We start from the raw sequence: 24,347 nt of genomic DNA, 5'->3' as shown, positions 1-24,347 counted from the left end.
ACACCTAGATTGATACCTCATACCATATTCCACAATACATTCTTAAGAAATACACAACTTTAACATTTTAAAAATAGCATATCATGAGTACAATAATATTATATGTAATATCACAATGTACTTATGTAATTATATAATTTAAATAATAATGTAAATATTAAATAACTTAATAAATAAAACAATGAAAATATTAAATAATAATGTAATATTAAAAATTATTAGGAGAGAGAAAAAGAGAGAATGAATGTGGGTAGGTGTGTACACCTGGCCGGTACACATGGACAAACAGTTCTCAAAAGAAGGAACTGCAAAGTGTTCACAATCATAGAAAAGAATGCTCCAAATCACTAACAAAAGAAATGAAAATCAAAAGAACACAGTGGTTTCATTTCACACCCTGTGAATTGGCAAAGATTAAGGGGAAAAAAACAAAGTCAATGCTATAAGGGTCGTGTAATGATAAACATCCTACTGCATTATTAGTGGAGCTCTGAAATTGTATAATTATTTTGGAAATCTGCAAGTACCTCGAATACAACATGTCTAAAACTAAGTATTTTCCTTTAAATCTACCCTTCCTTTTGAACTTAACTAAATGTTCAAAACAGAAATAATCTTGCCCCTAAAAAAATCTCCCTTTTTTTAATTCCTTTTTTTTTGTTTTCCAGTAAGATCATTATTGTCTGTTCTCCTAGTCACTCAGGATTGAAAACAAAAGAGTTAACCCATCCTTCTTTACCACTCATACACAAACAGTTCCCAAAGTCCTGCTAAATTTTCACCTCCTTTTTACATTGAGGTGTAGCAAGCAAAAAAAAAAAAAAAAAAAAAAAACCCTAATAAGTAAAAATCCTCCTCTTCTTACTCTCTCACCCTATCCATATGCGTGTATATGTATGTGTTTCACTCTGCACGAAGTCCTTCACATCTCTAACAAGAAGGAGGTAACATGTTATGGCTGGAATTTGCAAAAATTGATCTTTGGGGCAGCTATGTGGATGCAGTGCATAGAGCACCAGCCCTGAAGTCAGGAGGACCTGAATTCCAATCTCACCTCAAACACTTAACACTTCTTAGCTGTGTGACCCTGGGCAAATCATTTAACCCCAAGTGGCTCAACAAAAAAAACAACAACAAAAAAGAACTGGTCTTCACATTAACCAGAATTCTTAATTCTTTCAAAATTGTCTGTCTTCAAGATATCGTTATTATAATGTAAACCACAGAATTCCCGATTCCATTAACTTCACTATCAGTTCATATTAAGTTTTCCCAGTTTTCTTTGAAACCATCTCCATCATTTCTTAGCTCAATATTTTATCATATTGCCATATCATAATGTATTTGGCCATTCCACAATATACGGTCCAACTCCTCAGATTCCAAAACTTTGCCACTGCAAAAACAACTATATGGAATGGCATTTTAATTACAATTTAATTTAGAATGTTTTGCATAGGACAATCTACTCTCATTCAAACTTCCTTTTCTTCCTGCTTTACTTCCCATTTCCCTGTTGAGTAAAATGAAAACTCTGAACTGAATTGTTTCTGTATTGTGTATTTTATCCAGCTAAAACAAGAGTAAGATTGAAATATCAGCTGTCCCCAATCCTCACGTCACCCCATTCCTCCTCATTTGTATACATCTCTCTACCTGTAGACCATGATCATGTGAGATAATTTTCCTTAACCATCTTTTATTTATCTTCTCTCTCTCCTCACCCTGGAATATATTCTCCTAATCATCTCATTCGACGATCCTTAAAAAATCATTTTCAAATCTTTTTCTAATTATAATCCTTCTATGATTCCTGATGATACAGTTCAATTGAGAGCACTTGAAGGGGGAAAAATTTGAAAAAAGAAATGACAGAATTGGAAAGGGAATTTACAGCTTGGCATAAGAGGTATAAAACTTTCTCCAAGCAAGAAACTTTCTGAAAATTTAAGAGGATTAAAGAGAAATTAATGATTCCATGAGAAGAAGAAATTTTAAAATAAAGTAAAAAAGATTTTAAAAAATAGGAGAAAATAAAATGTATCTCAAAACAAAAACAACCTACCTGAAACACAGGTGAAGTAGGAAAAAAAAAAAAATTATTTGACTGTCTGAATGCCACAACCATACCAAGAGCCATGCATCCCATTTATTTATTTTTGATGGTATTTTATTTTTCCAATTACATGTAAACACTGATTTTGAGTTCCAATTTTTTTCTTCCTCCTTCCCTTCTCTTCTGCCACCCAAGACATCAAATAATCTGATATAGGTTATACAGGTACAAACATTTTAAACATATCTCTATATTTAGACATTCCCTTTCAAGAAAACTAGACTCTTAGAACCAGAAGAGAATGCTAAATAATCCATTAGCCATGTCCTGAAAATATCACAACATAAAAGCTTCCAAGCAGATCACAGACAAAATTCAGAGTTTCTGGGTCAAATAAAAATTACTGTAAACTTCCACAACCAAAGAATTTAAGTATTGAGGAGCCATAATAATAAACAATAATTGATGAGCCACCATGGTAAAGGAACAGAGAGCTTGGAATTCATTATTACACAAGGCAAAAGATAATAAGCTTAGCTCTGATCACTCCTTTTCATGCAGGGATCGCATATACTCTAGTCATTTCACAAACACATCCAGTGTTTTCAAATCTCCCCATCTTTACAAATCATTCCCTATGCCTGGATTGTTTTTTAATGTAAAATTAAACCCACTCTTTAAAGCCAAACCCAAACATTACTTCTTCTGCAAAATCTACCCTGTATCTCTTCCACTTTTCCCTCTACACCTCATAAAACATTCTGTTTGACAGTTCAATGTTTGATGAATGAATGAAACTAAGGAGAAGAAATTATGAAACTTGTTTTAAAAATCACACAGGTGATGATGGAGCCAAAAAAACTGATCCTCTATCTCTTGATATCCAATCTAGGCATCTTAATTTTACACTACACTGACTTAAAATAATGTGTCATATTAAGTTCATTAAGAGTTTTGATAAATTAACATTGCAAATTACTTATTCAAATTCTAAATAAAAATTTTACGAATTTAAGTACTTACCCCCATTATCTGTTCTCTTTAAAGCACCATCCTTATGAGGACATAATTCACATCTCTAAAGGAAAAACAAAAAGCAAAAAAATGATGGAAATTATGAATGTAGCACAAATTTACAAACTGCAAAATGTCATTGTATTCAATACCATTTTGTTAAGAAAAAATATTGGAATAATAAGGAAAAATAATTTAAAAATCAGAAAATAAGAATAAAATCACAGACAGAGCCTGCATTCGTAACTCCTAACAACCCTACAATTTAAGAATTCTCAAAGGAATAATCCATCTCCCTTAAGAATAATACATTGTTTTTCAAAGAACTTGTTGCCACTTCTTTTAAAAGCTATTTTTGTCATATCATTGTTAAGTCTATATCCCAAAGACATCCAAAAAAAGGAAAAAGGGCCTATTTGTACAAAAATACTCATAGAAGTTCTTTTTTGTGGTGACCAAGAATTGGAAATCAACATGATGACCATCAACTAGGGAATGTTTTAAGAAAGCAGGATGATTTCAGAAATACCTGGAAGACTTATATGAACTGATCCAAAGTAAAGTGATATGAACCAGAACATTGTACCCATTAACAACAATATTAACTCAATGAAGAACTGTGACTGATTTGACTACTCTCAGCAATACAATGATACAAGACAATCCCAAAGGACTAATGATGAAGCATACCTACTTTCTCCAGGCTAAGAATTAATATTGACTGAATACAAATTGAAGCAAACTAATTTTCACTTTGTTTATTTTTCTTTTGAGTCTTTTTATTTTTTTTTAAAAAGATATATAGAAATGTTTTGCATAAGTGAGCATATATAAGTTATGACTGATTACTGTCTCAGGGAAGGATGCAAAGAGAAAAAATTTGAAATTCAAAACTGCAAAATAAAAAATACAGTCTTAAATTCTGAATTGAAGCTTTTATAAACCTGTAATCTGAAAACTTTAAGACTTGAAAATTAGTACAATTTCATATATCTCCAATGTTGAATATAAATAGAAACTTGGGAAATATTTTCTAAATTATTTCACATCAATGTCAAACCTTGATTACAAATCAGGGTAGATATCATTTTAAGTCTAACTCTTCCTGAGGAAAAAAGTCAAATCCAAAGATTCTTCTTAGTATCAGCTAAATTAGGTTGCTCTTCTGAGTTCCCAGAAACTGTTCTACTCCATATTGACTCTCTTCCCTACGTCCAGGAGGCAGAAGCCAGTGCTCCATTGGATACAATGCCTACATTGAAATAAAAAGTCTCCTTTTAAAGCCACATGGCCAAAAGTGGGTTCATTTACCCTAAAAGGGGTAAAAAGGGGTATTGGTAGCTTCACACTTACTATCTCTCCAAGCATCTTCATATGTTGGACTTTACCTTCCTTCTACTAGGTGGATTTACTTCTCTCTCCATCCCCCAAACCCACAATCTACCAGGGGGCTCCAAAGAGACTCCATCTAGAGAGGTTCTTTTGTATACTAGTAAGTAGCTACAGGGGAACTAAAGGCAGTCCCACCAAAAATTCCTGGTCATTTTTCAGATGGCTCCACCAGCTGCCTTTCCCCCTCCAAGATCCTGCTCTTTTTTATGTTTTTTTTTCTTCCAATTTTAGAATTTAAAATCCTAAAGAGGAAAGACTGTCTTGTTTCCTTGTGTTGTTTTTTTTTAATTTCCACCTCAGAGCAAAAAGTCAGGTACATGGTAACTGCTTAATAAATGCAACTGCTTTGGGATAGAGAGGATAACAGTTGAAGGGACAAGGAACTGTTTAATGTAGAAAGTGGTCTGTGAGTTGAGTGCTGAAGAGCAAAATTCTACAAAGAGTATGAAGAGAATGCTTTCCAGTAATAGGTGCAGGTAGGAAGTACAAAGACATAGAAACAGGAGGTGAAAAATCTTCTGAGAGGAATGAATAGAAATCTCAAATTGAATTCACACATGAGTGCAGAGAGGAGTTCATACAATGAAGCTACAAAGATAAGCTAAAGAAAAGCTTCTTAAACAGTCGGTCCAAACTCCATGTGGGGATTGCAAAATAAATGACAACAGCAAAAAGTTTCAAATTGTTCTTTAAATAAAAATAAACAAGAAATCAGTTTCATTAGTTTGAAAATTTGTTCTTCTTTAATAAACAATAAATTTATAGATACATATATAACAAAGATTTGTTTTAAAATAAATTTCAAGGATTTGTTATCAGTAAATATTTGATTTGTATATTTATTTCATATACCTATTTACCTGGTATTACATAAAAATCTCTCTCCTAAACCAGTCTAAATTCCTTTAAATAATGATTCTAAACAAATTTTAGAACAACAAAAGACCCCAAAAGAAGGGATAAAACATTTTCCAGCTGAAGGCAACTTACAAAGTCAGCAGAAAGAGTTTGTGACACCAGGCTGGGAATCTAGCCTACACCTGGAGCTCACCACATCCTGGGGACAGTTAAGCAGGATCTCTGAATCAAAGGCAGTACTAATGGCTTCCAGACTTCTCAGTCCAGGGACACCGAAGAAAATTTGAAAAGTAATCAGAAAAAGTCTTTGAAACCAGGTTGGGATCCCAGCACAAAACCCTGGCGAAGACCCCAGCATTAGTAAGGTAGGACCTCTGCATCAGTGGCAGTGCTAATGACTTCTGGGCCTGGCAACTCCAGGCAGGCCTGCCCCTCCCCCACCCCCCCAAATCAGCACAGCAGGATTCTGTTGCTTGAGCTCACCAGAACCTACAGTTACAGTGGGTTAGAACACGCCTAACAGCTACAGGTCACAAAAGAAGGCTTGTGGTCAGGTCCCTACAAAGATTTCTGAAAACAGCTGCACAAAATCCCAGCAGCTTGAGACAGGGCACCCTTCATCCTGGGAATAGAACCATATTCTCACAAAGAGTTAAAGCAAAATAATAGACTAAGAAAATGAGCAGAAATTTTTTAAAAAGTTTCTAACATCTGAAAGTTATTATGGTGACAAGGAAGATCAAAACACACTCAGAAGAAGCTAACAAAATCAAACCTCTTAAATCCAAAACGTCCAAGAAAAATAAGAATTGGGCTCAAGCCATGGAAGAGCTCAAAAGGAACTTTGAAAATCAAGTAAGAAATAAATTAAGAATTGGGAGGTGCAAAAGGAAATACAAAGAGTTAATGAGAACTCCTTAAAAAGCAAAATCGGACAATTGGGAAAGGAAGTACAAACGTTCACTGAGGAAAATGATTCCTTAAAAATGAGAATTGAGAAATCAAGATGCAATAAAGCAAAAACAAAACCACAAAAATGAAATACTGTTTGACAAACCCAAATATTCCAGTTTCTACGATAAGAACTCAAAAACTAATGACAAACTAGGCAGAGACCACTATCACACTGTGTACCAAGATTAAGGTCAAACTGGGCATATGATTTAGACATAAAGGGAAATATCATAAGCAAATTAGAAGGGCAAGCAAGAGCTTACCTGTAAAGATGTATGGATGAGGGAAGAATTTATGACCAAACAAGAGATACATCATAAATGTTAAATGGATAAATTTTATTATATCAAATGTAAAAAGTTTTGCATAAACAAAACCAATGCAATCAAGATTAGAAGGGAAGCAAAAAGCCAGTAAACAATTTTTACAGCCAATGTTTCTGATAAAGGCCTCATTCTCAAATATATACAGAAATGAGTCAAATTTTGAGAAAACAAGTATTTCTGGAAATGATAAATGGTCAAAGGATATAGACAATTTTTAAATGAAGAAATTAAAGCCATCTATAGTCATGAAAAAATGCTCTAAATTCACTATTAGAGAAATGCAAATCAAAACAACTCTAAGGTACCACCTCACACCTATCAGACTGGCTAATATAACAGAAAAAGAAAATAAGTATTGGAGAGGATGTGGTAAAATTGGAACAATAATGAACTATTGTGACAGGGTTGTAAATTGTAAAAAGAATTGAAAATTTAGAGAATGCCCATCAATTTGGGAATGGTATATGAACATACCCCTGCTATATTCATTTTTGGCATATGAAAAATGGTATATGAATGTAATAGAATACTAGTGTTCTATAAGAAATGATGAGCAGGTAGATTTCAGAAAATTGTGGAATTAAATGAACTGATGCTGAGTGAAGTAACCAGAATCAGGGGAATAAGATACACAGTAACAACATTATACAATCACTAACTATGATAGATTAGAGAACTTCTTGGAAAACCAATGATCCAAGAAATCCAAAATGCCATCAACATTCAGAAAAAGAATTATGAAGTCTGAATACTGATCCAAGCCCACTATTTTCTTTTTTTTTCTTTCTTGTGGATTTTCCTTCTAGTTCTTCCGTCTCACTGCCCTCCTTAAGACAAGACAACAAGCAATCCGATATAGATTACACATATATAATTATGTTAAAAACATTTCCACATTTGTCATGGTATGAAAGAATCAGAACAAAATGGAAAAGCCACAAGAAAAAAAAAAGCACAAAAAAAGGAAACAAGGACAAGATTACATAAACTAACATTCACGAACTTATATTAAATTTTTGCCAATGATTCAACCTGGAGACAAAGCATAAGCTATACAGTGTTAAATACTTTTGATGCTGTTGTTCAATCACTTTCAGTTGTCTTTTTTCTTGTTCCATTTAGGGTTTTCTTGACAAAAATACCAAAGTAATTTGCCATTTCCTTCTCCAAAAGGAACTCCAAAAGGAACTGAGGAAAACAGGGTGAAGTTCCCTACCCAAAATCACATATTGTAAATGTCTGAAGCCAGATTTGAACTCAAGGAGAGGAGTCTTCCTGACTTTAGGCCCAGCACTCTTATCCACTGCATCAATTGTCAAACATAAAATTAATTTATTTTTTAAGAGTTATGAATCACTGACCGACCTGTAAAAGATGGGCAGAGGATTCAGCATGACAAGAGCAAAGGCCATTCAGAATAGACCTGAAATTCAAATCATGCAAGCCAATAGCAAAAATAATGTTTTTGAAATAATGAATTTTTCACATTAAATGTTTCAGCCACATCTCCTTAGTTCTGACTTTTACCAAAATCTTCCTAAGCTATGAAAATATACAAATCTTTTGTCAGATTGGTAGAAAAGGGAAAATGGCAAGAGGTTTATTTTTAAGTATGCAAAAGGCCATATTCTATACTTTTCAGGAAGACTCCTCTCCTTGAGTTCAAATCTGGCTTCAGACATTTACAATATGTGATTTTGGGTAGGGAACTTCACCCTGTTTTCCTCAGTTCCTTATCTGTAAAATGAGCTGGAGAAGGAAATGGCAAATTACTTTGGTATTTTTGTCAAGAAAACCCTAAATGGAACAAGAAAAAAGACAACTGAAAGTGATTGAACAACAGCATCAAAAGTATTTAACACTGTATACATTCTATACCTGCTAAAAAATATTTAATAAAAATGGAGTGACAACCCAGACTAAGGAAAACTGAGGATAAATCATGTTGACCATCTCCAGGCAAAGAAATGACAGATTAAAGGCACAAAACATGGACATACATTTTTTAAAATGCAGGCTTAACATGAATTTCTTTTTCCCTTTATTACATTTATTTATTACATAGAAGGTTTGTGGTGATAGAGATGAGAGGAATAAAAGTTATGTGGATAATGATAATACCCCTGCAAAAAACAATTACAATATTAAAAAAAAAAAAAAAAACCACAAGTAAAAACAAGCTTTTCAGACCACAATTTATTAAAATAGTATGAAATACAGAACAGAAACAAAGACAATCTCCTAAAAATAAAACAATTTTTTAAAATGCAAAGTAATGACTATAACACAGAAATTAACATTCACGAGAAAAGAAATTATATTGAGACAACATAGTGAAATTTCTGAGAATCAAATAAAAGTATCCCCAGAGAAAAACATATTACTAAAAATATAGTAATGAAAAAAGAGATCAGAAAGCTGATGAAAAAATTTTCAGAAAGCTGGGAAAAAAAATTTTATAGCCAGTATTTATGATAGAGACTTAATCCCTAAAATAGATAAAGAACTGAGTCAAATCTATAAGAATACAAGTCATTCCAATTGATAAATGGTCAAAGATTATAAGCAATTTTCAGATGAAGTAATTAAAGCTATTTAGTCATATGAAAAAAATACTCTAAGTCACTATTGATTAGAGAAATGCAAATTAAGACAATTCTGAGGTGCCACTTCACATATCTCAGATTGGCTAAAACAATAGGAAAAGATGATAAATAGGAGGCATCTATGTGGCACAGTGGATAGAACACTAGGCTTGAAGTCAGGAAGACCTGAGTTCAAATCTGGCCTCAGACACTTAACACTTCCTTAGTGTTAAGGATACACACACTTTGTGTGTGACCCTGGGCAAGTCACTTAATCCTAATTGCTGCAGCTTAAAAAAAAAAAAAAAAAAGATAAACATTGAAGAAGGTATAAGAAAAATGCATTATTGATGGAGTTGTGCAAAGATTCAACCATTTTGGAGAACAACTTAAAACTATGTCCCCAAGGTCTATAAAACTGTGCAGGCCCTTTGATCCAGCAGTGTCTCTACTGGGCCTGTATCCCAAAGAGATGATTAAAAAAAGGGAAAGGACCCACATGTACAAAAATGTTGTTAATAGCCCGCTTTGTAGTAGCAAGGAATTGGAAACTGAGTGGATGGTTGAATAAGTTATGGGATATTATTGTTATAAAAGAAACAATCAGCAGGAGGATTTCAGAAACTTACATGAACTGATACCAAGTGAAGTGAGTAGAACCAGAAGAACATTCTGATGGACCTGGCTCTTTTCAACAATGAGATGATTCAAGACTTGTGATGGAGAGAGTCATCTACACCCAGAGAAAGGACTTTGGGGACTGAGTTGGATCAAAGCACAGTATTTTCTCTTTGTGGTGGTTCTTATTGATGTATGTTTGCTTGCTTGTTTTTTCTTTCTTGTGTTTTTTTCCCCTTTTGATCTTTTTCTTGCTCATGATGAATATGGAAATAAGTTTAAAAGAACTGCACATGATTATACTATATTGGATTACTTGCTGTCTAGGAAATGTGAAGGACATTCCTTATTGTGAAGGAAGAGATAAATTTGGAATACAAGGTTATGCAAAGGTAAATGTGGAAAACTATCTTTGCATGTATTTGAAAAAAGCTATTTTTAAAAATTTGAATCTTTAAAAGGAAAAAAAAAGATGCTCTAAATCACTATTCATATAGAAATGAAAATTAAAGCAACTCTGAAGTACCACTTCACACCTTTCAGGTTGGCTGATATGACAAGAAACAACAATGATAAATGATAGAGTGATGTAAGAAAATGACAAGATGAATGCACTGTTGGTAGAGTCGTGAAATGATCCAACCATTCTGGAAAACAATTAGGAATTATACCCAAAGGGCTATTAAAACTGTTTATTCTTTGATGTAATGGTGTGTCTACTGGGTCTATATCCTAAAGAGCTCATAAAAAATGAAAAAGGACTCACATCTGCAAAAATGTTTGTGTTTTTGTAGTGGCAAGATTTTGTGATAATTAACTCTGATGGACGTAGCTCTTTTCAACAATGCTGTGATTCAAGGTAATTCCAATGGACTTGTGATGGAAAGAGCCCATTTGCATCCAGAGAAAGAACTATGGAGACTGAAGGTGGATTGAAGCATAATATTTCCATCTTTCTAGTGGGTTCATTTTTCTCTCATGCTGTTTTCCTTTTGAGCTTATTTTTCCTGTGCATGATGAATATGGAAGTATGTTTAAAAGAACTGCATACATTTAAACTATATTGGTTTACTTATTGTCTAAGAAAGGGAGAAGAGAGGGAAAAACATTTGAAACACAAAATCTTACAAAAATGAATTTTGAAAATTATCTTTATGTGTATTTGGAATAAAATATTATTGAAAATTTTAAAAAGAAAAATAAAGTTTAAAGCAAAGTTGGATGGATGATTATCAATTGGGCAATGTATGAACAAATTATAATAAATGGAAAACTGTGCTATAAAAAGTGATAAAAAGAACAGATTTTGTTAAATTTGTATGAATTAATGCAGAATGAATTGAGGAAAACCAGGGCAACTTTTATATAAACAATTCTAATTCTTACAATTCTAATAAATACAATGACTAATCATGATTTCAGAGGACTGATGAAGCATGCTATCTATTCTTCCAATATAGAGTAGTAATAGCATCAAAGAACAGAATGAGACATATATTTCCAAAATGATCAATAAAGGAATTTATTTTGTTTGCTGCATATATATATTGTATAAGATTGTTTTTTTCCCGCGAGGAGGAAAAAAGAGATTATAGATTTTTATTTATCAAAAAAATTAAGTTTTTAAAAAGTATACTATTAACAAAGTATACTAATAAGCTATATGAGCAATTTTAAATTAGGTCAACAAACAAAATCAAAAGAAGATAAATGTTGAAAATTAGAGAATTGATAAATTAAAAATCAAAAATTATAGAACAGATAACATTTTTAACTGGTCCTTTGAAATGTCTGAAAATGACACATTTTTATTTATGAAAAAGGAAGAAAAATTAACAAATTTAAAAGAAAAATGAAAAAAAGATAAAATCACACCAGAAGATAATGAAAAGATTTTCACAACCCATTATATATTCAGCTGCATGCCAAAACTGATCATTTAAAAGAAATAAAGGATTAGTAGAAAAACATCAAATACGCAAATGAACAGAAAACCAAAAAAAGGATCTAGGAAAAGTAAACTAAACTAGCAGTAAAAGAGCTAAAAAATAAAAAAAGTTCTAGTTTTGCTAAATTTACAATACTCTCAAAATTTTCAAGAACAATTTATAATACTATCATCAAAATATCTGCAAAAATTGAGGGGGAAAAAATCACTATCAAACTACTGGAGAATCTACTATTACCTTATGTTGCAAATAAAGAAAACTGAGGCTGAATTTTAGGTGGCTAAATAAAGTAGCAAAAATGGCTGTACTCTTCAACCCTGCTATACTCCTGCTATACATAGCTCAAGAAGGTCAATAACAAAAAGAATGACACGTAGCAGCACTTTTTATAATAGCAAAGAATTAGAAACAAAAGAGACTCACAGACTTGGGGAGAATGGCTAAGCAAACTGTGCTTCCACACACTTCCACACTTTGAATGTGAAATGAGCAAAACCAAAAAAATAACTTATACAATGGCAGCAATACAAATAGAAGAACAGCAGCCAAACAGCTAAAACTAAATGCTGTGAACTTTTAACCAAGTTTTGCCCCCCCAAAAATTGAGAAGGTTTATCTCCCAATTCTTTGCAGAGTTTAAGGAAGGATATGCATCATAATGCAATGCTTCAATATGTTGGTTATAGTTTTGCTAACTGTGGTTTCTTTCCTTTATTTTTAAAATTTTTATTACAAGGGATCTTGATCTCTGGGACAAGACTGAAGGGACACAGAATTTGTATTGATGATTTACAAAGGGTAAAAACAAAAGTGCATTTTTTTAAAAATGATGGGATTGACAAGTAGGGAGAATATATGCATCAGATACTACTAAAAAAAGTTAATCTCTAAGATATAAAAGAAAACAACAGAAAAGTCTATAGAGTTTTCAAAAGAAATATAAAAACTCACATAAAAACATTGCAAATTATCTTGCAAAGAAAAATAAAAATTAAAACAGATGAAGTTTCATCTCATACCTTGCAAATTCGCAATGACAGGAAAAAATGGAGCAGCTCGATGCAAGGTGCTTTGCTGCTAGAGAAATTGTGAGTCCTACTGATATGGAAATTAATTTAGAATTATGCAAGAAAAACCTACGACCTTATGCTCTCACTCCTTGGAATATTCTCCAAAGTCAAAAATGTAACAAAGGCCCAATATATTTCAAAACATTCAGAGAAAGACCTATATTTAACAAGGAACTAAAAATAAAATGAATGCCTATCATTTTGGAGCTGTTTAAAAGATCAAGAACTGTACCTTCTCCTTTCCTGAATCAGAAAGGAGATAACTCAGGCTTAACGTTGCTAGATGTAGCGGCTCTGATCAGGTATTTTTACTTAACTTCATCTTCCTTCCTCCTTCCCCCACCTCCTCGCCCCCCAAAGAATTCAATCTGCAGTAAAGAGAATATTTAAAGAAATAACTGTGAATGGGGAAGGGGGGGGAGGAGAGGAAGGGGGGAGAAAGAACTCACACAAACACAAAGTAAAATACTTTCAAAAAGTCAAAGCTTCCAGTCAAGAACTAATTCATATTGCACATGTTTAATATATATTGGATTGCTTGCTGTCCGGGGGGGGGGGGGGGGGGGGGGGGGGGGTGGAGGGGAAGGAAAGAAAAAAACTTGCAACAAAACAATAGTCAACAGTGAAAACCACTTTGCATGTATTTTGAAAAATAAAAGTTACTATCAAAAAAAACAAAACAAAAAAAACCTAATTTATAACAATTGCAAATTATGGGAAGGAAAATACGATTGAAGAAAAAAACAATTTATTTCTGGTACGATTGAAGAAAAAAACAATTTATTTCTGGTAAATCCAAAAATAATAGTAACAATAATAATTAAATCTTAACAGTCCAAAAAGTAAAGCTATAAATAAATCTAATATTAAGTAGTAAAACTATTGCCAATTGTCCAAAGCACACAAAATGGAAAGTTAGATGCTTTTAAAGTCTTTCTCCTTTATGAACCTTTATTCAGAAAATATTCAGAAAAATATATTCAAGAACAAAAAAGAAATCTTTGAAGAAAGCAGTAAACTTTAAGTTAATCAGCAAAAAATGACTGAATTACTTAAACCAAGTAATGATCTTTCCAATGGAAAAATATTGGTTCTAAGGACATTCTAAATTAAGTTCCAATATTTGTATGACATAGAGCTCTTAATATAAGACATTAATTTAATATTAACTATAGATCTAAAGAGATTAGTAGTAAGAGGGTTTGGAAGGTTAAATAAGAAAGGTGAAAAAACTTCATTTCTGTGAGTCCATGACACAAAACAGGCAAACACCTTTCATAAATAATTTCCTCAGTGCCTCAAAATCTATAAAGTCCAAGGGGTAAGCCAGTTTTTAGGTCCAGAGATCTACTCATCTATCATAAGTACAGGAAAGAATTTCAAGGTAGCCAAAAGGTGGGACTAGAAAAAAAAAGAAAAAAAAAAAAAAAGACACAAAAAAAGGAATGATAAAACAAACTTCAGAGAATACAGACCACAGAGAAAGGAATGCAACAAAGAAAAGCAGAAACACAATATTAAGATAAAAATTAAATAATAGATCTTTTAAAATGAGATATGGAAGTCAGAAAGTCCACATAAGAGAGGCTTTCAAACAATTCATATCATCAGTCATCTGGAAATTTATAATTTAACTGCCAAAATGGATTATTAATAATTGAACTGTGCATTACCCAATACTCTTAGTAGTATTGAATCAATGTTAATTATAATCTGAAAAACAAAATACTCAATGGAAATGAAGGATTTAGAAAGTTCTATTTGGAATTCTGGATGAAGTATCTATAGTTAAAACAGAAACAACTCAAATAAAGCTAATATAAGCGAGAAAATCACCAGAACATCATCAACTATTCTCTTCATAGTTAAGTAATTAAAAGAACCGTGAGATGTCAAGGAAAAAACAAACCCTACAAGAAATAGATAGATTTTCTAGAAGAACACTGAAAAAATTAATTAGAAATATAGTAGTTACAAAAATAAGCATATGTAAACAAGCTCATATTTCTCCCTATAAGTACCTATCACAAATGAAACAAATCTAAATAATAAGCAAAGTAAGGGTGGAGTTCAGGTAACAGATCGGACCAAATATCCAGTAACAATTTTAGATTAAAAAAAAATTTTTTTTTTGAAACTTAAAAGGTTCTAGCTGTAAAAACATCTAATCTCTAAAATTTAATGACCAACTAATTTACCTGACCTTACCTCCAGGGAAATAAAGATAACCAAAAATTAAAGTACAATTCCAAGGGGGAAAAAATAACTGAACAATAAAATGTGCACTTGGAAATCAAAAATTCATCAAAAAAAATTTTTATGGACCCAGTCTCAAAAAAAAAAAAAAAAAAAAGGCCTAGTAGAAGATTATTACACACACACACACACACACACACACACAAATTGTTTTCATATCTATGTAATTATATATATATATATGAAAAAAATCAACTTCATTTGGTCAGTTAATTTTACAATAAAAACACATTTAAAAAAAATACCAAAGATCATGAAATCAAGAATCTCCACTGCCTACATCTTTTAGGATCAGGGAACAAGGGAAGAAAAAAGGAAAATAGAAAGACAATGTACAAAATAAAAATGGAAATATCTGGCAACAAACTTTATTTCTGATGAAAGTGAAGAATAAAATATGGACAACAGCATGATTTTGAACCTTGGTAGCTTGAAGGAATGGAGGTACCCTTAATAGTAAAAAGGAGGTTTGGAAGGTAGATGACTTGAGGTAAAAGGTAACAAGTACCATTTCTGACAAGTTTGAAATGCCTCTGAGAACTATGAAGTTTTAAAAGTCCAATTAGGCACTTACTGACACAGAAATGGAACTCAGAAAAACTGAGAACAGATTTATAAATTTGGGAATCATCTTCATAGAGATAGCTAAACCCAAGAGGAGCTGATCATCAATGTGAAATTCAGTACAAAGAAAACAGAAAAGAAAAGAGGGTTCAGGAGAATTTTGAAGAAGATTGCAGAGATGAAGATCCATAAAAGGAAACTAAAAAGGAATAGTCATAGACAAATAGGAATGAAACCAAAAGAGAACAGTACCATGAAAATTCCAAGATGAGAAAGTATCCAAGAGAAAAGCCAACAGCATCAAATGCTTCAGAGAGGGAGAGAAAAATGGAAGAAAAAAATTACTAACCAAGGGTCAAAATAAATGCTAGGTACGATGCTACCCCATCTTAAAACTATCTTATTTGAACCCGAAGGGGGAAAAAATAGATGAGTTGAAAGCTGAGGACTATATATACACGTTTTGATCAAGATTAGCTTGAGAGAACTCCAACCAATAGGAATGGCAGGACCCAATGAGGGAGATATGGAAAAATATAAGAAAGATACGAAGAGATATAAGCAGGAAAGAATAAACCTTACTTATTAACTTTACTTACGAAGAAGAATGGGGATGATAATGGAGGAAACTACTACTACAGAAGACAGGAGAGATATCATCAAATGTATATGTTAAAGAACTGGCCTTGGCAATGAGAAGGGATACCACTTCAACAGAAACTAAGGTGAAATAAGAGGTAGCAGATTACATTAAAAGAATGTAAGAGGAGGAGGTGAGAATGATGGAGTCGTTGGGAAATGGATTCAACTGGTTTATTTCACTATACAAGAGAGATGAGGGGCATTTTGAGAAATGGGAAGAAGCAACTGCAAAATGACTATGATCAATCAAAACATAAATAAATCAACAAAATATTAACATATGAGGGCTAAACAAATTGTTATATATGGAAGTAATGGAATATTACTGTGATGTTTAGAAATAAACATATAGAACAGCATGGAAAGATGTACATGATCTGATACAGAAAAGTGAAACAAAAAAAAATACACAATGACTACAAAACATAAATGGAAAGAACCACAAAACAAACAAAAAATGCTTCAAAATTACCCTAAATATACATAGAGAAAAACATGGCCATTAAGAAAAAATATGAGAAGACATGAGCAGCTTCTGTCCTTTGCATATGGGAAATCCAATATTTAAAAATATATATCAAAGAGCATACAGAAACAGCACGTGAAATAAAGAATCTCCACTGCCCACATCTTTTAGGATCAGGGTACAAGGGAAGAAAAAAGGTAAAACAGAAAAATGATGTACAAAATAAAAATGGAAAGATCTGGCAACAAATTATATTTTCAGACCTTTTCAAGTTTATGATGTTTTCCTTATTTTTCATTCTTCTATTTTTTTTTTTAATTGTAGACACCAGCCCTGAAGTCAAGAGGACCTGAGTTCAATTCTGGCTTCAGACACTTAACACTTCCTAGATGTATGACCCTAGGGAAGTAACTTAATCCCAATTGCCTTAGCCCCACCCCCAAAAAATTGTCATTTGGGGTGCTCTAAGAGAGATAAATTAGAGGGATAGTAGAATAAATTCTGGTGATATTTTAAAAAATCAAAACAAATTTATTTTAAAAACACAGTGATGAAAATTCTAAATAAAATATATATTTTTATTATAGCTTTTTATTTACAAAATATATGCATGGGTAATTTTTCAGCATTGACAATTGCAAAACATTTTGTTCCAATTTTCCCCCTTCTTCCCCCCACTCTCTCCCCCAGATGGCAGGTTGACCAATACCTGTTAAATATGTTAAAGTATATGTTAAATACAATATATGTATACATGTCCATACCGTTATTTTGCTGTACAAAAAGAATCAGACTTTAAAATAGTGTACAATTAACCTGTGAAGCAAATCAAAAATGCAGGTGGACAAAAATAGAGGAATTGGGAATGCTATGTAATGGTTCATACTCATTTTCCAGAGTTCTTTCGCTTTGGGTGTAGCTGGTTCAAATCCTTACTGCTCTATTGGAACTGATGGGGTTCATCTCCTTGTTGAAGAAGGCCTTGTCCATTAGAATTGATCATCATATAGTATTGTTGTTGAAGTATATAATGATTTCCTGGTCCTGCTCATTTCACTTAGCACCAGTTCATGTAAGTCTCACCAGGCCTTTCTAAAATCAGCCTGTTGGTCATTTTTTACAGAACAATAATATTCCATAACATTCATATACCACAATTTACCAACCATTCTCCAATTGATGGGCATCCACTCAGTTTCCAGTTTCTGGCCACTATAAAGAGGGCTGCCACAAACATTCTTGCACATACAGGTCCCTTTCTCTTCTTTTAAGATCTCTTTGGATATAAGCCCAATTACTGGATTAAAAAGTATGCACAGTTTGATAACTTTTTGGGCACAATTCCAAATCGTTCTCCAGAATGGCAGGATGTATTCACAATTCCATCAACAATGTATCAGTGTCCCAGTTTTCCCATGTCCCCTCCAACATTCCACATTATCTTTCTCTGTCATTCTAGCCAATCTGACAGGTGTGTAGTGGTGTCTCAGAGTTGTCTTAATTTTCATTTCTCTGATCAATACTGGTTTGGAGCACCTTCCATATGACTAGAAATAGTTTCAATTTTTTTATCCGAAAATTGTCTGCTCATATCCTTTGACCATTTATCAATTGGAGAATGGCTTGAATTCTTTAAATTATAGTCAATTCTCTATATATTTTGGAAATGAGGTCTTTATCAGAACCTTTGACTGTAAAAATGTTTTCTCAGTTTATTGCTTCCCCTCTAATCTTGTCTTGTTTTGTTTGTGCAAAACTTTTTAACTTGATATAATTAAAATTTTCTATTTTGTGATCAATAATGATCTCTAGCTCTTCTTTGGTCATAAATTTCTTTCTCTGCCACAGGTCTTAAAGGTAAACTATCCTATGTTCTTCTAATTTATTTATAATCTCATTCTTTATGCCTATGTCATGAACCCATTTTGACCTTATCTTGGTGTACAGTGTTAAGTGTGAGTCAATGCTTAGTTTCTGCCATACTAATTTCTAATTTTCCCAGCAATTTTTGTCAAACAGTGAGTTCTTATCCCAAAAGCTAGGGTCTTTGGGTATGTCAAACACTAGATTATTAAAGTTATCGACTATTTTGTCCTGTGAACCTAACCTTCTCCACTTATCAACTAGTCTATTTCTTAGCCAATACCATATGGTTTTGGTGACCACTGCTTTATTACATAGTTTTAGATCAGGTACAGTTAGGCCATCTTCACTTGATTTTTTTGAAATAATAATTTCAACAAAGCTGCAGGATATAAGAAAAATCTACAGGACCATCAGCCTTTCTGTATATTTACCTACAAAACTCAACCGGAAAAGCTAGAAAGAGACATTCCTTTCAAAGTAACTACAAACGCTTTAAAATATTGGAGAGAGTATCTTGGGAAAATTCACCCAGGATTCCAACTCTAAAACACCCTTTGCAGAAATAAAAGGCAAGTCTAAATTACTCTAGAAACATTAGGTGCTTGTAGGTAAGTAAAGCTAACATAATAAAAATGATAATAACATCTAATTTACTTATTCAACACTATTCCAATCAAAATATCAAAAGGATATTTTATAGAGTTGAAAATAATAAAAACAATTCATATGGAAAGGGGAAAGTGTCAAGAATTTCAAGGGTAATACTGCTCTCCTCCCCAAAAAAAGGGAAGCAAAGGGGTCTATCAGTATCAGAACTCAAAATGTACTACAAAAGCCATAATCATCAAAATCAATTTGGTATGTTTTTTTTAAAAGAGAGAGGAATAAAGGGTGGAAGGAATGAATTTCTAGAACAGATTAAATACATGACTTATAGAAAGAAACAGTTTTTGATAAAATCCAAATACACAAGCTACTGAAAAGACTCATTATTTGATAAACAAACATCTCATACCACACACACCAAGATAGGCTTCAAATGGACACATGACTTAAATAAAAATGGTCATATCATAAGCAAATTCAAAGAGCAAACAAGACTTCTTTCATATCTATAAAGTTCATGACTAAACAAGAGATTAAAAGGCTTATGCAATTTAGATGGACAATTTTGATTATGTGAAACAAAAGGCTTTGCACAAACAAATTTAATGTAGTAAACATTAGAAGAGAATCAGATAACTGGAGGAGAAAATAGGTTCAAAATAATACTTTATAATATGCCCCATAAATTAATTCAAAATGGACATATGAACTGAATATTAAACAAATTATTATTTTTTTTTAATTATAAGAAGCAGGTTACATACTTGTCACAACTATGTGAGTAAGAAATGTATTGTCAACCAAACAAGGAACAAAAGCAATTACAAAAGATAAAATAGATCATTTTGATTACATAAAATTAAAAAGCTATTGCACAAACAAAATTAATGCACCTGGAGTAAAAAAGTTGCAGTGGCCAAATGGAGAAAAAAATCTTTTTATCAAATTCCTCTGTTCGGGGTCAAATACACACACACACACACACACACACTTGCATACAACATTAATATTATTACTAAAAGTCATTTCCTGATAGATAAATGATCAAAAAATATAAACAGTTCTCAAAAAAACTGCAAACTACTAAATATTTGAAAGAGTAAGCTAAATCACAAATAAGACAAATTCAAATCCAAATAATGCTTAGTTCACCTCCTACTCAGCAAATTGGCAAAGATGACAAAAATGGAAATAATGTTGGAGAGATTATGATTGATAAATAAATTAATGTTATCTTTGTGGTAGCTATGCACTAGTAAAATTATGCTGGAAAGTCATTTGAAGTAGTGAGAATAAAGTGACTAAAATGTCTTTACCATAGTGACTGAGATATTCTATTAGCAAGTATTTATACTCCAAGGAAGTCACTGATAAGAAGGCTCTCATATACACTAAAATATTTATAGCTGCATATTTTATAACAGCAAAGAACTAGAAACAAATAGAAACCCATCAATTAAAGAATAACTAAACAGACTGCCACACATGAATATAATGGAATATCACTGTGCTGCAAGAAATAGTGAATTTAATGCATACAAAGAAACATGATATCCACGAAGTGATGCAAATTGAAGCATACACAATTACTAAAACAATATAAATAGAAAGAACTGCCACTTACTCAAAAATGAATATTGTATCCCTCCCAAAAAAAGATACATAAGAAGACACTTCCACCCACACCTTTGCTGCGGTGAGGAGGCCACAGTGTAGAACACTACATATATTGTCAATTGCTCTTGATATGTGAATAGATTTGGGGCTTTTTTTTCTCTTCCTTAAAAAAAAAAATTCTCTTTTGAGAGAAGAAGTAGGAATAATTTAAGCAATGGAAAAACAATATATATCAATAAAAATATATTTCAAACAAATAAAAAGTACTCTTACTCCAGACTTGGGGAAGACTAGCTAGAGAGATCTAGAAGGACAATCTTTTAGTAAAACCCTTGAAGCCTTTCATACCTTGGCTTCTTCCCACCTTTCCAGTCTTCTTACATCTTGCTCCTCTTTATTTTTTTAAATTATAATGATCTCTTTTTGTTCATCATAAAAGGCATCCCATTGCCTTACTTCATGAATTTTCCCAAGCCTAGAAAAGTCTTTTTCCTCATCCCTGACTGACTCTCAAGCTTCCCAACTTCCCAAGACCCCAATAAAATTCTATCTTCTACAAGAAACCTTTTACAATCCTCCTTGCCATTCATGCTTCCATTCTATGATTAATTCTATTCTATCCTATGTGTGTGGTTGTCTATATCTATAGGTTTGCATGTTGTTTGCATTTTGTCTCTTCTTCCCTCTAAACTCCTATTAAGGATTGTATGCTCCATGAGACTGGGGATTGAGTTTTTTGTTGTTTTTTCCCTTTCTTTGGATATCCATCTCTTGGTAGAGTATCTAACACAAGGAGATACAAGTACTTAAAATGTTTGTTAGCTTGACTTGTTTGTAACCTGATCTAAAGACTTCAAAATTAAAATGAGATCTGAAACCTTCCCTTTCTGTGGTCTCCTTGACAGAAACACTACAGATCAAATTGGAATCTCTACTTCAGAAAAATGACCAGTACCCTACTACTACCTACCTCCAATTTTCAAGCTTCCAAATTATTTCTAACCCAGAGAACTATGAAGGTAAATATCCAAAAAAAGAATGGAATCAGCCCAACCCCAGTCACACTAATTACAATTAGCTTTATAATTCTAAGCAAACTTAGAAATGGCAAATTGTTTTGAAATTCCTAAAGCAAAAAAAGCCCCCCAAAGCAGAATAACCTAAGCCTTAATATAATTTAGTAACTGGTGGAAGCAGGTCTCCAGTGGGAATGAACAAACCTGCCAACACATATATTCTGGATTATTCACCCCCAAAAAAACAAGAGGATAGGTTCAAATAACAAAAAAAATTTTATTCCTTAAAAAGTGATATTGACAACTCAGTGTATATTCTAACGCAAAAAATTTTCAACATGGGGGGACAGTAAAAGGAAGGATGATGGAATGAATGGGAAATATCTGAGTAAAACATCCCGAGATGAGAAAGGTCAATTAATGTTCAAAAAAGGTTTCATCCAAGGATAACTTACCCACCATCAACCTTACCAGTTGCTGACCAACTGACACTAACAGTACTGAGTTCAAGAACCATGAGCCTTCCTCCCTCCAGCACTCATGTTTCCAGCCCAACCCTTGCAGCCATCTTCTTCAGAAGATGCAATCTGAGCTATTTTTTTTTTTACCACAACTATTAAAGACCCAGAAAAAAAAACTTCTTTACCACCAATTTAGGTACACATTGTCAAACAATTCAACATCAGAAACTGATATGACTTTTATCAGTGGAAATAACATTACCATCTACTTTGATGATATCCTTGGGATCATTCCATCCAACTTGTCTTCTATGTGTAATTTCCTCCATCAGAAAATAAGAACACACAAAAGGCTATAAAATTATGCATATCCTTTGATTCAGCAATATCTTTAATAGATTTGTATCAAAGAGTTTTTTTTAAAAGGACATACATGTATACACAACCACATACGCACACACATTTTTGTGTTTTTTAAATTATTCACAGCAGCTCTTTTTGCAGCAGCAAAGAATTGGAAACTGAGAAAATACTCATCAACTGGGGAATGGCATAACAAGTTCTGGTATACAATTGTGAAGGAAATTATGAAGATCAGGACACTTTCATAAAACCTGGAAAGATTTATATGGGCTGATATAAAGTAAAGTAGCAGAACCAGGAGATCATTTTACATAATAATAATAGTATTATAACAATAATCAACTGTAAAAGGCTTAGCTACTCAATCAGTACAATACAAGATAATTCCAAAAGGCTTATGATGAAAAATGCTATCCACTTCCAGAGAAAGAACTGATGAATCTGAGTGCAGACTTAAGCTTACTTTTTTTACTTTCATTATTTCTTGCTATTTAGTTTTTTTTTTTTAACACAGCTAATATGGACATATGCTTTACATGACTTTACATGTAATTTCTTATCAGATTGCTTGCTTTCTTAATCAATGATGCAAAGAACAGAATTCAGAATTCAAAACTGATTTATAAGTGAAAATTCAAAATAAATAATTTTGAAGAAAAGTGAGTTCCTTGAGAAGAATGGTCTTATTTTTCCATCTGAATTCTCAGATCTTAACATAGTATTTTGCACATAATATCACTTTAAAATACTTTTTCATTCATGATATAAAAGCAAATGTCATTAATTAAAACTTCTTTAAAGTATCAATATAAAATTTAAATATGTGAAATATCGACATCTAAAATATATAAAAATCTATATTGAAGGGAGGTGGAGAAGTACAATGAGAAAAAAAGAGACAATAAAAATGTAAAGGACATTTCCAAAGAAGAATAAAAAGAACTGAAAATTGATTGGATGTGTGAGCAGTTAAAGGAAAGATTCACAGAATTTGTTCCTAGATAACTAAGACAGTCGTGATACCCATAATTGCCGGTAAGATAGAAGAAATAATCAGTCTGTAAGGGAAAGATTATAAATTCAACCTTAAACACAATCCATTTTATTTTATTTTTTATATTTCACATATACATTTATTACATTTATTTATACATAAATATTTATATTTATTTCTAATAGAATTGGTAATACATGTTTTATATAAATGTACATATACTTATACATATATAATTTTATTATTTTTTTTATGTTTAGTGGGTTTTTTTTCATAATTATAACTTTTTATTGACAGACCCCATGCCGGGGTAATTTTTTACAACATTATCCCTTGCATTCATTTCTGTTCCAACTTTTCCCCTCCCTCCTTCCGCCCCTCCCCCCAGATGGGAAGCAGTACTATACATGTTAAATATGTCACAGTATATCCTAGATACAATATATGTGTGCAGAACCGAACAGTTCTCTTGTTGCATCGGAAGAATTGGATTCAGAAGGTAAAAATAACCCGGGAAGAAAAACAAAAATGCAAACAGTTTACATTCATTTCCCAGTGTTCTTTCTTTGGGTGTAGCTGCTTCTGTCCATCCTTGATCAATTGGAACTGAATTAGATCTCTTTGTCGAAGAAATCCACTTCCATCAGAATACATCCTCATACAGTATCATTGTT

The 24,347-nt window shown here is 32.4% G+C and overlaps 1 protein-coding gene across 4 annotated transcripts in view; it reads right to left on the bottom strand.

Moving 5' to 3' along the window:
- The window catches only part of MLLT10 (MLLT10 histone lysine methyltransferase DOT1L cofactor), a 218,202-nt gene that overhangs the window by 172,222 nt on the left and 21,633 nt on the right, over nucleotides 1-24,347 (bottom strand). For all 4 annotated transcript variants that reach the window (XM_052001709.1, XM_052001711.1, XM_052001708.1 and 1 more), the window contains exon 4: nucleotides 3,080-3,134. In XM_052001709.1, coding sequence (XP_051857669.1) covers nucleotides 3,080-3,134 — 55 coding nt within the window. The remainder of the gene's footprint in view (nucleotides 1-3,079; nucleotides 3,135-24,347) is intronic.

Source organism: Antechinus flavipes, chromosome 5 (genome assembly GCF_016432865.1).
Source record: "Antechinus flavipes isolate AdamAnt ecotype Samford, QLD, Australia chromosome 5, AdamAnt_v2, whole genome shotgun sequence".
Taxonomy (NCBI): domain Eukaryota; kingdom Metazoa; phylum Chordata; class Mammalia; order Dasyuromorphia; family Dasyuridae; genus Antechinus; species Antechinus flavipes.
This window is presented reverse-complemented; position numbering and strand designations above follow the sequence as displayed.